The sequence below is a fragment of the Ranitomeya imitator genome, chromosome 2, assembly GCF_032444005.1.
Source record: "Ranitomeya imitator isolate aRanImi1 chromosome 2, aRanImi1.pri, whole genome shotgun sequence".
NCBI lineage: Eukaryota > Metazoa > Chordata > Amphibia > Anura > Dendrobatidae > Ranitomeya > Ranitomeya imitator.
The window spans coordinates 320,428,329-320,446,091 of NC_091283.1; the positions used below are offsets into that span (position 1 = coordinate 320,428,329).

At 45.6% G+C, this 17,763-nt stretch overlaps 1 protein-coding gene across 2 annotated transcripts in view; it reads right to left on the minus strand.

The window, feature by feature from the left end:
• Positions 1–17,763, minus strand: part of LOC138663473 (zinc finger protein 182-like) — a 62,359-nt gene that overhangs the window by 36,435 nt on the left and 8,161 nt on the right. Inside the window, exons 2-9 of one of the 2 annotated variants that reach the window (XM_069749698.1) lie at positions 14,391–14,540; positions 14,082–14,261; positions 13,884–14,007; positions 13,710–13,807; positions 805–954; positions 500–679; positions 302–425; positions 128–225 (exon numbers count right to left, since the gene is read on the minus strand). In XM_069749698.1, coding sequence (XP_069605799.1) covers positions 128–225; positions 302–425; positions 500–679; positions 805–954; positions 13,710–13,807; positions 13,884–14,007; positions 14,082–14,261; positions 14,391–14,540 — 1,104 coding nt within the window. Of the gene's footprint in view, positions 1–127; positions 226–301; positions 426–499; positions 680–804; positions 955–13,709; positions 13,808–13,883; positions 14,008–14,081; positions 14,262–14,390; positions 15,147–17,763 lie in introns of those variants that run through there. The other variant, XM_069749696.1, reaches the window with a different exon arrangement.

A 17,763-nucleotide genomic window follows, 5' to 3' on the forward strand; every position in this document is an offset into this window, starting at 1 on the left:
TGTACAGACCATGGAATTAATGCTGCTATATAAATAAATAATAATAATAATGATAATAATAAAAAAAGACCTTCACGAGCATCTACACATCATAGGGGAGATCTCCTGACACCTTCTCTCCATCTACCTGATGATCCTGAGGAGCATTGGGATCTTCTTGGTTACAGTCCAGTGGAAGAAGAGGACAGGGACATCTCTCTGGTGTTGTCCTCTTACTGGATAGATCTGGAGGAAACACATACAGGGACTGAATTCATTCTTTACATACAGATAACTGTATGTACTTAGTCCTGTCTATTACCTGGTGATGTGAGGAGCTGGGGAACCTCCATTTTGACATTCTTGTACAGATCTCTGTGTCCTTCTAAATACTCCCACTCCTCCATGGTGAAATAGACAGCGACATCCTGACACCTTATAGGAACCTGACACACACAATGATACCGTCACCCCCCCGATCCCTTCATAGCGTTACTGTATAATGTCCCAGCAGTGTCACCTCTCCAGTCAGCAGCTCAATCATCTTGTAGATGAGTTCTAAGATCTTCTGGTCATTGATGTCCTCATGGATCAGGGGGTGAGGTGGAGGCCCCGTAATTGGGCTCAGGGGTCTTCCCCATCCCTCAGACACAGGGTCCTGACAGCGCTCACTACAGGTCTTCTTCACCACTGTGTAATCCTGGTAATGGAGAGATACATTAATAAATCTCACTACAGACATTTCCAGAGTCCTCACCTCACCAGTTTTGTCCGTTATGGCCATAGATAAGAATGATGTAATGTGACGTAATCAGAATCTCTCACCTCTCCAGTAAGCCGGAAGAGGATCTCTAGGCTGAGGTGTAATATTTTCTCTGCCATCTTGTTTCTGTCCATATTCATCTTTGATGGGTAAATCAGGAAAATTTTCTTCTGTAGAAGATCTTCACTGAGAGGATCCGATATTGTAGAGACCTGAATGAGAAGATGAGCCGATGAAACATTATAAGAATCCTGTGTAATAATACAATTACTGGAGATAATAAGGTAAACATATGAGGAGATTTATTATTTTACAGTATTTAGTTTTCTTCTTTACATCTACTAATAAAACCATTATATTTAGGCCACAGACAACAAGCAGTTTCCTCCTTGGCAGCTGAATACGTTTCTCATAGACTCATCTTCCATAACGCTAATTCTCGTCTCATTTACCGACACTGGAATCGGCATTAATAATACTGCAGGAGATATTCATTACACGTGACAGGAGAAATAACTACCGTATTTTTCGGACTATAAGACGCACCGGACCATAAGGCGCACCCCAAATTTGGGGTGAAAATTGCAGAAAAAAAGATTTTTTATAAGATGGGGGTCCGTCTTATTGTCTGAATTTACAGTATCTTACCTGAGGGCTGGCGGTGGCAGAGCAGGGTCACAGGAGGCATGGTGTCGGCAGAGGTGGGGTGATGCGGTGTGGCGTGCACCTGAGCAGGGTCCCTTCCTGCTTAGGTGGGCGATGCCACGGCCTGGTGTCCATGGGAGAGTTGCAGCAGTGGTTACCGGCAGAGGTGCTGGGATGAGGAGGTGCTGGGATGAGGAGGTGCAGTGAGAGGTATGGCGTGAGAGGGGTCCCTTTCCCCGGTATGGTGATGCAGCAGCCCGGTAAGCAGCAGAGCCGGTTGAATCCTGTTGTCATCGGTGGGGGCGGCCATCTTCCTGAGGCCGCGCGTGTGCAGATGAAGCGCTCTGCTTCCCGGGGCTTCAGGAAAATGGCCGCGGGAGGCCACGCGTGCGCAGATGGAGATCGCGGCGGACATTTTCCTGAAGCCCCGGGAAGCAGAGCGCTCCATCTGCGCACGCGCGGCCTCAGGAAAATGGCCGCCACCACAGATAACAACAGGATTCACCCAGTTCTGCTGCTTACCGGGCTGCTGCATCACCTCACTGGAGAAAGGGACCCCGCTTACTGCGCCTCCTCATCCCCGCACCTCTGCCGCCACGGTAAGCCTGCATTGCGACTATTAGACGCACTCCACATTTTCCCCCCTTTTTTGGGGGGGAAAAATTGCGTCTTGTAGTCCGAAAAATATGGTACTTCATAACGAGGACGACATCTTCATCTTCTACTATGGCTCTAGAAACATATTTGTCCAGAGCAGGGGTCCCCAACTCCAAGCCTCGAGGGCCGCCAACAGTGCAGGTTTTCAGGATTTCTTTAGTATTGCATCGGTGGTAATGTGATCATCTGCACAGGTGATGATTCCAACTCCTGTGCAATACTAAGGAAATCCTGAAAACCTGCACTGTTGGCGGCCCTCGAGGCCTGGAGTTGGGGACCACTGGTCCAGAGTCTGTCACTGACTCCATCACCACCGGCCGTCTATATGAAGGTTTCCCGTCTTCCCCGCACTGTAATCTTCTATCACGTTAGATCAGGGTCGTCATCAGGGCATGACAGGCATTACACCAGTATGGGGGGACCGGTGATGAGGAGCAAAAAGGTGGGCCCGAACACGCTGGCAGCCCCCTGACATTTTATTCAGGCTGCGCCACTGTGCCGAATCTGCCGACTAATTTATGCCAAGTTCGCCAACAACAACACTGTGGTGGCGTCACCGTAATGTTATGCAGCGCCGCCTAAATGAGCGCTGTAGCTTTAAGGCCCGGTGCATCATGGGCCAGTGACGTCACACGCTGCCCTGCTCCACTTCTTCTTTACGGAGCAGAGCAGCGTGCAGTGTGCTGTGCCACGTGGGTGGCTACGGACGGCGGAGGAGCAGACGGCGGAGGAGCAGACGGCGGAGGATCGGGAGGAGCAGAGGAAGTCGGCATCGGGGGACCACCGGACGACGAGGGACCGGACGAGGCGACGGGGGACACTGGCAGGACAATGCAGGCTGCTGCAGCAGCTCTGCAGACCGGACGAGCAGGTGGAGGTGGCGGGCCAGCAGGGTAAGTACCGGTCTGTCCGGATTCAAACAGGGCCCAGGGGTGGGGGGCTTTGTTTGCTGGCTGCACGCACCTGCACAGATTCAAACAGGGCCCGGTGGGGGGGTTTGTACCGTTTGTTTGCTGCCTGCACGGATTTCAACAGGGCCCAGGGGTGGGGGGGCTTTGTTTGCTGGCTGCACGCACCTGCACGGATTCAAACAGGGCCCGGGGGTGGAGAGGTTTGCTGCACGGATTCAAACGGGTGGGTGGGGGGGCTGCTGCACATTCCAACAAGGCACAGGTGGTCCGTCTGCATTGCATGGGGGGGGGGGGGCACATTCCAACAAGGCCCAGGTGGTACATATAAAGTATCCTTGCGTCCGTAACGACCCGACCTATACAATTGTTCCACTTAAAAAAAATGCTTAATCATCATACTGTGAGTCTGTGATAACAATGGAATAACAAGCGATCCAAAAGACGTATATAATTAAACATGGTACTGCTGAAAACGTCATCTTGTGCCGCCAAAAACAAGCCCCCATACAGCTCCATCACTGGAAAAATAAAACAGTTTTAGTCCTCAGAATAAAGCGATGCAAAAATAATTATTTTTTCTATTAAATAGTTTTAATTGTATAAAAGCGCCAAAACATAAAAATATATTATATAAATGAGATATCGCTGTAACCGTACTGACCCAAAGAATACAACTGCTTTATCAATTTTACCACACGTGGAACGGTCTAAACGCCTCCCCCAAAAGAAATTCATGAATAGCTGGTTTTTGTTCATTCTGCCTCCCAAAAATTGGAATAAAAAGCGACCAAAAAATGTCATGTGCCCGAAAATGGTACCAATAAAAACGTCGACTTGCCCCGCAAAAAAAAAAAAACCTCACATGACTCCGTGGACCAAAATATGGAAAAATTACAGCTCTCAAAATGTGGAGACGCAAAAACTATTTTTTTGCAATACAAAGTGAGCTTTTAGCATGTGACAGCTGACAAACATTAAAACCCACTAAAAATAGTAAATCAAACCCCCCCTTTATCACCCACTTAATTAGGGATAAATAATAAAATAAGAAAAATGTATTTATTTCCACCTTCCCATTATGATAAGAGTTGGGGCTATAGTTGGTGTTGGGGCTATGGTTAGGGGTGTGTTGGGGTTAGGGTTTCAGTTAGAATTGGGGGTTTCCACTGTTTAGGCACATCAGGGGCTCTCCAAACACGACATGGCGTCCGATCTCAATTCCAGCCAATTCTGCGTTGAAAAAGTCAAACAGTGCTCCTTCCCTTCCAAGCTCTGCGGTGCGCCCAAACAGGGGTTTACTCCGGCATATGGGGTGTCAGCGTACTCAGGACAAATGGCACAACAACTTTTGTGGTCAAATTTCTTTTGTTAGCCTTGGTTAAATAAAAAAATTGGGGCAAAAATCATTTGTTTGAAAAAATACGATTTTTTATCTTCATGGCTCTACATTATAAACTTCCGTCAAGCAATTGTGGGGTTCAAAGTGCTCACCACACATCTAGATAAGTTCCTTAGGGGGTCTACTTTCCTGTAGCTATTACTGACCGTGGGAACAATGCCTAAAGAGTTTTGGAATTAGTACTGCTATAAAAGTCAGTAAAATAAATAAATGGGGGGTGATCACTCCTTTACTCTTGACTCCTTTTTAATTATATATATATATATATATAATCACGTCACCCACGTGACGTCACCGCTGTGCTCTGCTTTACGGCCGGCGCTGACACAGTGCAGGGAAGGTGACGGCGAGGGACAGACACCGGAATGTAAGTATGTACTGTGTTTTTTTTAACTTTTACAATGGTAACCAGGGTAAACATCGGGTTAGTAAGCGCGGCCCTGCGCTTAGTAACCCGATATTTACCCTGGTTACCAGTGAAGACATCGCTGGATCGGCGTCACACACGCCGATTCAGCGATGTCTGCGGGAGATCCAGCGACGAAATAAAGTGCTGGCCTTCTAGCTCCGACCAACGATGTCACAGCAGGATCCTGATCGCTGCTGCGTGTCAAACACAACGATATCGCTAGCCAGGACGCTGCAACGTCACGGATCGCTATCGTTACAAAGTTGCTCAGTGTGAAGGTACCTTTAATAACAAGTCCATGTATTCGTTTGTCCACCATATCAATACGTGATTGCATGATACAGTCATACCTTCCCCCTTATCTTCCTCCTCCCCAACAGCAATGTGTAAGCTACTGGATGATCCTGACCTGCTGCAAAACCAAATGCCCAATTTATATAATCAGGCAGCAGCTCAGGATAATCCAGTAACTTATAAGTTTTGGTTGTGGTTTGGAAGGGGGGTGGGAAATTATTGTTGCATGATCAAGAAACATCTTTATTATTATTATGGCAGTTTAATTTTTGAAATGGGGCTATCGGTCTGTGCTCGCACAGCAGCGTATGGACTGGGCACCGATCTCCTGACACTAATGTGTGATTGGTGAGGATGACGTGGTGCAGAAGTAGAGTGTTTCAAAGAAAGGGCGGAGGGACTGTGGAAAGTTTGCGAGGTGGAGGCGGAACTGGGGCAGAGCCTGAAGGGGGCCCGAAAATTTTGTCAGTATGGGGCCCCGAAATTCCTAGTAGCAGCCCTGCGTTAGATCTCAGGTCTGATTCACACACAGAAGTTTGAGGCTTTTAGAAAAGCTTTTTTGTTTCCACAATCAACACGGACAGAAATGATCTGATCCCAAAGTCTCCATGTACAGAGATTTATGGGGTTTATTTCTGGCCTTAGGCTTTCCTATATTACAGGAAAAACACCAGAAAAAGCAGAAACATATTAAAATGTTTCTAAAGAAAATTGGTTCCAACAAGGAAAAAAAACATGGAAAAAGCAGAAGACACATTTTATAATTTTTAACATGTTAAACATTTATTAAAAAGAAATTAATCTCTTTGTGCACGCAACATAGATGTGCACCGCAGGGACGGCACAGATGAGGCTTCAACAAAAACCCTGGCAGTTTAACCACTTGCTGCTGTGAAAAGCAAACAGGTGTGATGAGTTTGGCTGAATGCCCCTCTGCCCCCAAGTACTCGATAGTGTGGGGCGGCCTAGTTATTACGATACTTACATGCCTAATAATGGTGTCTGGGCTGCAATGTATGAAGGTCTATTAGGCCGGGCAAGAGGCAGAGTCCAATAAGTTACCTTTTAATGCCCCCAAACACAATAGACTAAAGTTACATGAAATCACTGATTTCGGGGGTTTGGCAGACCATATAATGTATTTGGGGGCCTCCCGACAGATGATGCCAGGGCAAAGAAGGATCTGGCATCCTGAATTTCAGAGGATAATCCGTTTGTTCTTCCTGTAGATAATCCTCCGCTAGAGGAGTCTGGAGGTGACTCTCTCATACAGACCACAGGAAAGCTGGAATATTTGTGTGTATGGGGGAGTCGGGAGAGATGGCCGTCTGCCAAATGACTGTTCAGCCAACTTTTATCTCATGTGTATGGGGCCGTTAGTATTACACTGACAGTGATGATACACGGCACTACAGTAGTACAGGGCATCACCGGAGCCATCAGAGGCTTGTATGTTGTATGATCGCATTGATCAGAGGGGTTAACAAAGGTTCAACCCCTTAGTGACGGAGCCAAATTTTTGAAATCTGACCAGTGTCACTTTATGTGGTAATAACTCTGCAACGCTTCCACAAATCCCAGTGATTTTGAGAATGTTTTTTCATGACACATTATACTTTATGATAATGGTAAATTTAGGTCAATACATTGTGTTTATTTATAAAAAATATCAAAAATTTGAGAAAAATGTTAAAAAATTAGCAATTTTCAAGCTTTAAATGATTATCCCTTTAATCCAGATAGTCATACCACAGCAAACCATTAATAAATAACATTCCCCACATGTCGGCTTTACGTCAGCACCATTTGTAAAATGATATTTTATTTTTTTAGCATTTTAGGAGGTTTAAAATTGTAGCAGCAATTTTTTATTTTTTTCAAGGAAATTTACTAAATTTATTTTTTAGGGACTTATCCATGTTTGAAGTGACTTTAGGGGTCTCAGATATTGGAAAACCCCCAAACGTGATACCATTTTCAAAACGGCACCCCCTGACATATCAAAAACTGCTGTCAGGTAGTCTATTAACCCTTCAGGTGCTTTACAGGAATTAATGCAAAGTGGTATGACAGAAATGAAAATGTGTATTTTTACCACCTAAATGCCTCTAACGTCTGAACAGGTTACAACAGCCGTCAGACTCTAAGGCCGCTATTTGGTCATGAATTGCCATGGCAAACATCAGGACCACAAAATCATGATCTGAGGGCACCAATTTGGTTAAATAGGAAGCCCCCACACTCTGTTAACCATATATAATGATGTATTCACTATTGACAGCAGCATCTAAGGGGTTAAACAGATTTGGACGGTGCAAACACTGATCGTGGCTGATGCAGAAAATTGTCAGCTATAGTGGACAGCCCACAGTTGCTGGATTGTCACCTGTATGGGGAGGCTATTCTCTTATATCTCAGGTCAGGTAAAAGGCGTATTGGCTGTCATTAAGGGGTTAAACGTGAAAAACATCATAGTTTCAGCAGCAAGAAATATCCATCACTATATGGAAAGCAGAGTCACTGCACAATGTTAGTTAAGGCTCGTCCATAACTACTTTATTATACTCTATTATCCTGTACACAGTGGAGGAGACAGAAATCACAGGTCCGACAGCAACAGCTGGAATTGGGCCCTCCAACGTAAAGAAAGAAAAAAAAATCTGTCTATCTACATAAAGCTGAGTGAGTGAGTGAGTGAGTGAGTGAGTGAGTGAGTGAGTGAGTGAGTGTGTGTGTGTGTGTGTGTGTGTGTGTGTGTGCGTGCGTGCGTGCCAAGCCACGCCCATTCCACATAGCAACCAATCACTAACCATCTTCCATTTTACCAGAGCTGTTTAAAAGAAGCTGAGCTGTGATTGGTTGCTATGAGAAACAGTTTTCCCACTCCACAACACCTCAGCAGACACTGACCGGGTGGGAGAAATCCAGCATCCCTGGGAACATAAGCTCCAGCCATTGTCTGCCCCCAGAAAGGAGCAGAGAGCACATGACAGAAATGACAGAATAGCGCTCTATTGTTACCAGCATAGAAAATCGCATCATCAGCGGCCGCACACAGAGCCGCACTGCCAGGTTACATAACAGCACATCTCCAGGAACTCCCTGCTCAGCGCCACCCAGCCCGGGACTATGGGATGGAGGATGTGTGATGGGTATATGGGCACGGGACTATGGGATGGGGATATGTATGATGGGTATATGGGCACGGGACTATGGGATGGAGGATGTGTGATGGGTATATGGACACAGGACTATGGGATGGAGGATGTGTGATGGGTATATGGGCACTGGGCTATGGGATGGAGGATGTGTGATGGGTATATGGACACAGGACTATGGGATGGAGGATGTGTGATGGGTATATGGGCACTGGACTATGGGATGGAGGAGATGTATGATGGGCATATGGGCACTGGACTATGGGATGGAGGAGATGTATGATGGGTATATGGGCACGGGACTATGGGATGGAGGATGTGTGATGGGTATATGGGCACTGGACTATGGGATGGAGGATGTGTGATGGGTATATGGGCACTGGACTATGGTATGGAGGATGTGTGATGGGTATATGGGCACTGGGCTATGGGATGGAGGATGTGTGATGGGTATATGGACACTGGACTATGGGATGGAGGAGATGTATGATGGGTATATGGGCACGGGACTATGGGATGGAGGATGTGTGATGGGTATATGGGCACTGGACTATGGGATGGAGGATATGTATGATGGGCATATGGGCACTGGACTATGGGATGGAGGAGATGTGTGATGGGTATATGGGCACGGGACTATGGGATGGAGGATGTGTGATGGGTATATGGGCACTGGACTATGGGATGGAGGATGTGTGATGGGTATATGGACACAGGACTATGGGATGGAGGATGTGTGATGGGTATATGGGCACTGGACTATGGTATGGAGGATGTGTGATGGGTATATGGGCACTGGGCTATGGGATGGAGGATGTGTGATGGGTATATGGACACAGGACTATGGGATGGAGGATGTGTGATGGGTATATGGGCACTGGACTATGGGATGGAGGATATGTATGATGGGTATATGGGCACTGGACTATGGGATGGAGGAGATGTATGATGGGTATATGGGCACGGGACTATGGGATGGAGGATGTGTGATGGGTATATGGGCACTGGACTATGGGATGGAGGATATGTATGATGGGTATATGGGCACTGGACTATGGGATAGAGGAAGTGTGATGGGTATATGGGTATGTGACTATGGGATGGAGGATGTTTGATGGGTATATGGGCACTGGGCTATGGGATGGAGGATATGTATGATGGGTATATGGGCACTGGACTATGGAATGGAGGATATGTATGATGGGTATATGGGCACTGGACTATGGGATGGAGGATGTTTGATGGGTATATGGGCACTGGGCTATGGGATGGAGGATATGTATGATGGGTATATGGGCACTGGACCATGGGATGAAGGATATGTATGATTGGTATATGGGCACGGGACTATGGGATGATGTGTATAATGTGTATATGGGCACTGGACTATGGAATGGAGGATGTGTGATGGGTATATGGGCACTGGACTATGGAATGATGTGTATGATGGGTATATGGACACAGGACTATGGGATGGAGGATATGTATGATGGGTATATGAACACGGGACTATGGGATGGAGGATATGTATGATGGATATATGGACACAGGACTATGGGATGGAGGATATGTACGATGGGTATATGGGCACGGGACTATGGGATGGAGGATGTTTGATGGGTATATGGGCACTGGGATGGAGGATATGTACGATGGGTATATGGGCACGGGACTATGGGATGGAGGATGTTTGATGGGTATATGGGCACTGGGCTATGGGATGGAGGATATGTATGATGGGTATATGGGCACTGGACTATGGGATGAGGTGTATAATGTGTATATGGGCACTGGACTATGGGATGGAGGATGTGTATGATGGGTATATGGGCACTGGACTATGGGATAGAGGAAGTGTGATGGGTATATGGGTATGTGACTATGGGATGGAGGATGTTTGATGGGTATATGGGCACTGGGCTATGGGATGGATGATATGTATGATGGGTATATGGGCACTGGACTATGGGATGCAGGATGTGTGATGATCTCCTGCTTCGTCTACTGCAACATCCTTTTCTGTGGCCTCCCTGCTAACACCCTGGCTCCCATTCCCTCAGTGTCTCCAGTTCAAACTACTAATACTGACCTACAAGGCCATCTGTAACCTGTCTCCTCCATAAATCTCTGAACTAATCTCCTGATATCTTCCTTCACGTAATCTCCGGTCCTCCCAAGACCTCCTTCTCTGGTCCACACTTATTCGCTCCTCACCCAGCGGCCTCCAAGACTTCTCCCGAATATCCCCCATCCTCTGGAATTCGTTGCCCCATCACGTCCGACTATCAACCACATTCGGATCCTTCAGACAGAACCTGAAAACCCACCTCTTCAGGAAAGCTTACAGCCTACACTGACCCCGCTGCCTCCTCACCACTACCGGAGCTATCGCCTCACCAACACCAGAGCTGCTGCAACCCCCCCAACCTACTGTCTCCTTCCCCACCATCCTGTAGAACATAAACCCGCAAGGGCAGCGTCCTCGCCCCTCTGTATCAGTCTGTGATTGTTAGTTTACTGTAAGTGATATCTGTAATTTGTATGTAACCCCTTCTCATGTACAGCACCATGGAATCAATGGTGCTATATAAATAAATAATAATAATAGTATATGGGCACTGAACTATGGGATGAAGGATAATCAATATAATTTGTTGTAATTAACCACAGTTAGTTACAATGCCCGGGCAATGCCGGTGAGGGATACCAAAAATAGACTTTCCTTTACCATCATATCTTTGCTTACCTTCAGAACTGATGTCTCCCTCTTGACACACAACACCATATCAATTCAGGAGGACTGCAATCATATAGACCAAAGGTCGTCACGAAGGCGGTGAAACGTGCGTCAAGGCCCTTGCGTGTCTCATCATTGCTCCAGCACAGGGTAATCATCATGTCTCAAGGTAAATTATATCTACTTCCCCTTGATACCATGGACAGACTGGTTCAACAACTGCATTTGGTCATGATGGGGAGTAATTAGGAGCCATAAGGTGCAGATTATATTCATACTGCAAATAGATCCCTTATCGTAACGCATAACTACTCTAGGTATAACTAATGTGTTAACCTCTAATCTGACCTATTAACTAGTTCCATACGGTGCAGCAAATCTAATTATCACTCCATACCACTCTGTGCAATAGTGCCGATTGAGACACGATTGTTTTTCTCTACCCTAAGTGTCACACTTACCAACTTTTTATGGTAACAATTATTTTTAGCTGCTTCTCATATATGAACGCCCTTTGTATTTTTGTCTATCTAATATGTTAACATGTATAATAAAATGTATATCTTTTCACTAAGAAACCCCCTTACTCTTTATTGAGATGTCTAGTTGAAATGCTGACTTTAGATAAGGTGTAATGATATAGTAAGATGTTTTTTCACTAAAGAGATCTAAGTTTTTGCTTTTTTGGTGCAATGTGTTAGGCTTATGGGGTTAGGTTCCGCTTGGCCACGGTAACCGTTTTGTAGGTTGTCTCTTGCCTTGTCCATGTATGGTTTGGTCCAGTAGCCTATTTATCATCAGATTTATCCTGGTTCATCGACATCTGACGCGGAACTCGTTAATCTAGGCGACGTCCGAGCTGGCATTACTCTGTTTTGTTTGTGACACTCATGTTTATTGAGGTAGGCGCCATAGTGTTATGGACCACTACTGGTATATTATGTCCAACAGGGCAGAACCAGGATTTGAACCCCAGTCTCCCACATTGGTGGATGTGATTTTACTAAACGCGGCACATGTATTGCCGGCTTTTCTATTATGTCTTTTACCGAATGGTACCGACTTTTTCCGATCTTAAGAAAAATGCTCGTGGTGCCGATCATGAATCCGAATGTACCATATTTGTGCCGAATTTATGTTTGCTGTTCGTTTTCCGAACATATTCGCTCATCTCTAATTATCGCCACCACAACCTGCTACACAAAATAAAAAATCCCACTCAGTATGGAGGCATTTACAGTCCACCACAACCCCAGTATAATGGCCCCTACCAGCCACACATTCAGCATGAGAGTCACAACAGCTCTTTTCTTAATATGATGCCCCCCATAATTCCTGATATTTGGAAAAAAAAACAAAAAAAAAAACACTACTCATCCAACCCGGTTCCTACTACAGATCCTCTCTTCCTTTGGGGTCAAAGACCTCGCCCTATTTTGGATCTCCTCATCCCTTACCAACCGCACATTTAGCGTTTCCTACTCCCATACTACCTCTTCATCTCGTCCCCCTCTGTGTTGGTGTCCCTCAAGGCTCTGTCCTAGGGCCCTTACTCTTCTCAATCTATACACTCGGCCTGGGACAACTCAAATTCCCATAGCTTCCAGTACCACCTTTATGCTGATGACACTCAGATCTACCTCTCTGGCCCAGATGTCACCTCTCTGCTCTCCAGAATCCCAAGGTGTCTATCAGCCATATCCTCTTCCTTCTCCTCTCGCTTCCTCAAGCTCAATGTGGACAAATCTGAACTAATTATCTTTCCTCCATCACACATATCTTCTCTTTCTGATCTATCTATCAAAATATACATGAAATCACACTTTCCCCTGTCCCCAAAATCCGCTGCCTCGGAGTAACCCTTGACTCTGCCCTGTCCTTCAAACTGCACATCCAAGCTCTCGCCACCTCCAGCTCAAAAATATTTCCAGAATCCGTCCTTTCCTCAACCCTCACTCTACCAAAACGCTTGTGCATGCCCTAATCATCTCCCGCCTCGACTACTGCAACATACTCCTCTGTGGCCTACCTTCTAACACTCTCGCACCACTCCAGTCCGTCCTTAACTCTGCTGCCCGACTAATTAACCTCTCTCCTCGCTACACTCCTGCTTCCCCTCTTTGCAAATCCCTTCACTGGCTCCCAATTTACCAGCGTATCCAGTTTAAACTACTAACACTGACTTACAAAGCCATCCATAACCTTTCTCCTCCGTATATTTCCAAACTAATCTCTCAATATCTTCCCTCACGTAATCTCCGGTCCTCCCAAGACCTCCTTCTCTCTTCCACGCTTATTCGCTCCACACCCACTCGCCTCCAAGACTTCTCCCGAATATCCCCCATCCTCTGGAATTCTGTGCCCCAACATGGCCGGTTATCCACCACATTTGGATCCTTCAAAAGAAACCTGAAAACCCATCTCTTTAAAGAAGCTTACAACCTGCAATGACCGCACAGCCACCTCAACACCATCGGAGCTACCGCAACCCCCGACCTACTGTCTCCTTCCCCATAATCCTGTAGAATGTAAGCCTGCAAGGGCAGGGTCCTCTCCCCTCTGTACCAGTTTGTGATTGTTAGTTTGTTTACTGTAAGTGATATTTGTTTTTTGACGTAACCCCTTCTCATGTACAGACCATGGAATTAATGCTGCTATATAAATAAATAAATAATAATAATAATAATAATAATAAAAGACCTTCACCAGCATCTACACATCATAGGGGAGATCTCATGACACCTTCTCTCCATCTACCTGATGATCCTGAGGAGCACTGGGATCTTCTTGGTTACAGTCCTCTGGAAGAAGAGGACGGGGACATCTCTCAGGTGTTGTCCTCTTACTGGATAGATCTGGAGGAAACACATACAGGGACTGAATTCATTCTTTACATACAGATAACTGTATGTACTTAGTCCTGTCTATTACCTGGTGATGTGAGGGGCTGGGGAACCTCCATTTTGACGTTCTTGTACAGATCTCCGTGTCCTTCTAAATACTCCCACTCCTCCATGGAGAAATAGACGGAGACATCCAGACACCTTATAGGAACCTGACACATACAATGATACCGTCATCCCCCCGATCCCTTCATAGTGTTACTGTATAATGTCCCAGCATTGTCACCTCTCCAGTCAGCAGCTCAATCATCTTGTAGGCGAGTTCTAGGATCTTCTGGTCATTGATGTCCTCATGTATCAGGGGGTGAGGTGCAGACCACGTGATTGGGCTCAGGTGTCTTCCCCATCCTTCAAACACAGGGTCCTGACAGCGATCACTAGAGGTCTTCTTCACCACTGTGTAATCCTGGTAATGGAGAGACACAATAATAAATCTCATTACAGACCTTTCCAGAGTCCTCACCTCTCCAGTTCTGTCCATCTGTTATTCCCATAGATAAGAATGATGTAATGTGACGTCATCAGAGTTTCTCACCTCTCCGGTAAGCCGGAAGAGGATCTCTAGGGTGATGTGTAATATCCTCTCCGCCATCTTGTCTCTGTCCATATTCATCTTAAATGGGTAAATCAGGAAAATTCTCTTATATAGAAGATCTTCACTGAGAGGATCCGATATTGTAGAGACCTGAATGAGAAGAAGATGAGCCGATGTAACATCATAAGAATCCTGTAATAATACAATTACTGAAGATAATAAGGGAAACATATGAGATTTATTATTTTACAGTATTTAGTTTCCTTCTTTACATCCACTAATAAAACCATTATATTTAGGCCACAGACAAGCAGCAGTTTCTTCCTCGGAGTCGGCAGCTGAATACGTTTCTCATAGACTCATCTTACATAACGTTAATTCTCATCTCATTTACCGACCCTGGAATCGGCATTAGCAATACTGCAGGAGATATTCATTACACGGGACAGGAGAAATAACTACATGATGAGGATGACATCTTCATCTTCTACTACGGCTCTAGAAACATGTTTGTCCAGAGTCCGTCACTGACTCCATCACCACCGGCCTCTATATGAAGGTTTCCCGTCTTCCCCGCACTGGAATCTTCTATCACGTTAGATCTCAGCTCTGATTCACACACAGAAGTTTGAGGCTTTTAGAAAAGATTTTTTGTTTCCACAATCAACGCGGACAGAAATGATCTGATACCAAAGTCTCCATGTACAGTGATTTATGGGGTTTATTTCTGGCCTTAGGCTTTCCAATATTACAGGAAAAACACCAGAAAAAGCAGAAACATTAAAATGTTTCTAACGAAAATGGGCTCCAACAATTCTTGTAACAAGAAAAAACATGGAAAAAGCAGAAGACACATTTTATAATTTTTAACATGTTAAACATTTATTAAAAAGAAATTAATCTCTTTGTGCACGCAACATAGATGTGCACCGCAGGCACAGCACAGATGAGGCTTCAACAAAAACCCTGGCAGATTAACCACTTGCTGCTGTGAAAAGCAAACAGGTGTGATGAGTTTGGCTGATTGCCCCCCCCGCTCCCAAGCACTCGATAGTATGGGGCGACCTAGTTATTATGATACTTACATGCCTAATAATGGTGTCTGGGCTGCAATGTATGAAGGTCTATTAGGCCGGGCCAGAGGCAGAGTCCAATAAGTTACCTTTTAATGCCCCCAAACACAATAGACTAAAGTTACATGAAATTACTGATTTCGGGGGGTTTGGGTAACTATATAATGTATTTGGGGGCCTCCCGACAGACGATGTCAGGGAAGAGAAGGATCTAACATCCTGAATTTCAGAGGATAATCCGTTTGTTCTTCCTGTAGATAATCCTCCACTAGAAGAGTCTGGAGGTGACTCTCTCATACAGACCACAGGAAAGCTGGAATATTTGTGTGTATGGGGGAGTTGGGAGAGATGGCCGTCTGCCAAATGACCATATGGTATGGGGCTATGTGCACACGTTTTTTCGTGTTTTTTTCACGGTAAAAACGCTATAAAAACTCATTAAAAATGCATACATTATGCATCCTATCATTTAGAATGCATTCTGCATATTTTGTGCACATGATGCGTTTTTTTCCGCGAAAAAAACGCATTGCGGTAAAAAAAGCAGCATGGTCATTAATTTTGCGGATTTTCTGTGTTTTTCCCGCTATTCTATGCATTTGGGAAAAAACGCACAAAAACGCACCAAAAATGCATGAAAAAATGCGAAAAAAACGCATGCGGATTTCAGGCAGAAATGTCCGGTTTTTGTCAGGAAAATTTCTGCAAGAAATCCTGACGTGTGCACATATCCTTCCAAAGAAAGACAGTCAGTGATGATACACAGCACCACAGCAGTACAGGGCATCACCGGAGCCATCAGAGGCTTGTATGTTGTATGATCACATTGATCAGAGGGGTTTAACAAAGGTTTAAACGTGAAAAAAACCCTCATAGTTTCAGCAGCAAGAAATATCCATCACTATGTGGAAAGCAGAGTCACTGCACAATGTTAGTTAAAGGGCCTCTGTCACCCCCTCCAGCCGTTATAAACTAAAAGAGCCACCTTGTGCAGCAGTAATGCTGCATTCTCACAAGGTGGCTCTTTTAGGCTAGTTTCACATTTGTGTTTAAAAACACAGCGTTAAAAACGCAAACGCAGGTGGTGAAAAAAACGCATGTAGACGCGTGCAAACGCTGCGTTTTTAAGATGCATGCGTTTTCGTATGCGGTAAAGAAAACCGTGGCATTTTGACGCGTTTACATGCGTTTTTTCCTGCGTTTGCATTTTTGAAACGCATGATAAGTGTGTGACAGCTGCCAATCATCAAAATCAACTAGAAAACCCACTAGAAATAGCTAGGGTTAGGGTTAGGATTAGGGTTTGGATCCCTTTATCACCTTGATGGTGGGGGGCTAGGGTTTGGATCCCTAGGGTTAGGGTTAGGATCCCTTTATCACCTTGATGGTGGGGGGATAGGGTTAGGGTACCGTCACACAGTGGCACTTTGGTCGCTAGGACGGCACGATCCGTGACGTTCCAGCGTTATCCTTACGATCTCGCTGTGTCTGACACGCTACTGCGATCAGGGACCCCGCTGAGAATCGTACGTCGTAGCAGATCGTTTGAAACTTTATTTCGTCGCTGGATCTCCCGCTGACATCGCTGAATCGGCGTGTGTGACGCTGATTCAGCGATGTCTTCACTGGTAACCAGGGTAAACATCGGGTTACAAAGCGCAGGGCGGCGCTTAGTAACCCGATATTTACCCTGGTTACCAGTGTAAATGTAAAAAAAAAAAAACACTACATACTTACATTCCCGGTGTCTGGTCATGTCCCTCGCCTTCAGCTTCTCGCACTGACTGGTGAGCGCCGGCCAGCCGTAAAGCAGAGCACAGCGGTGACGTCACCGCTCTGCTTTCCGGCTGTCCGGCGCTCACTGTCAGTGCAGAGAAGCACAGAGCCGAGGGACGCGACAGGAATGTAAGTATGTTGTGGTTTTTTTTTTTACGTTTACGCTGGTAACCAGGGTAATCATCGGGTTACTAAGCGCGGCCCTGCGCTTAGTAACCCGATGTTTACCCTAGTTACCGGGGACTTCGGGATCGTTGGTCGCTGGAGAGCTGTCTGTGTGACAGCTCTCCAGCGACCAAACAGCGACGCTGCAGCGATCGACATCGTTGTCGTATCGCTGCAGCGTCATTTTAGTGTGACGGTACCCTTAGGGTTAGATCCCTTTATCACCTTGATGGTGGGGAGTGGCTTATCAGTGTGTAGACTTGTTTTTTTCTATGGAAACGCATGCGTTTAAAAACGCAACCAAACGCATGTGCTAAAAACGCATGCGTTTACATAGACAGCAATACGTTTTTTTGCCG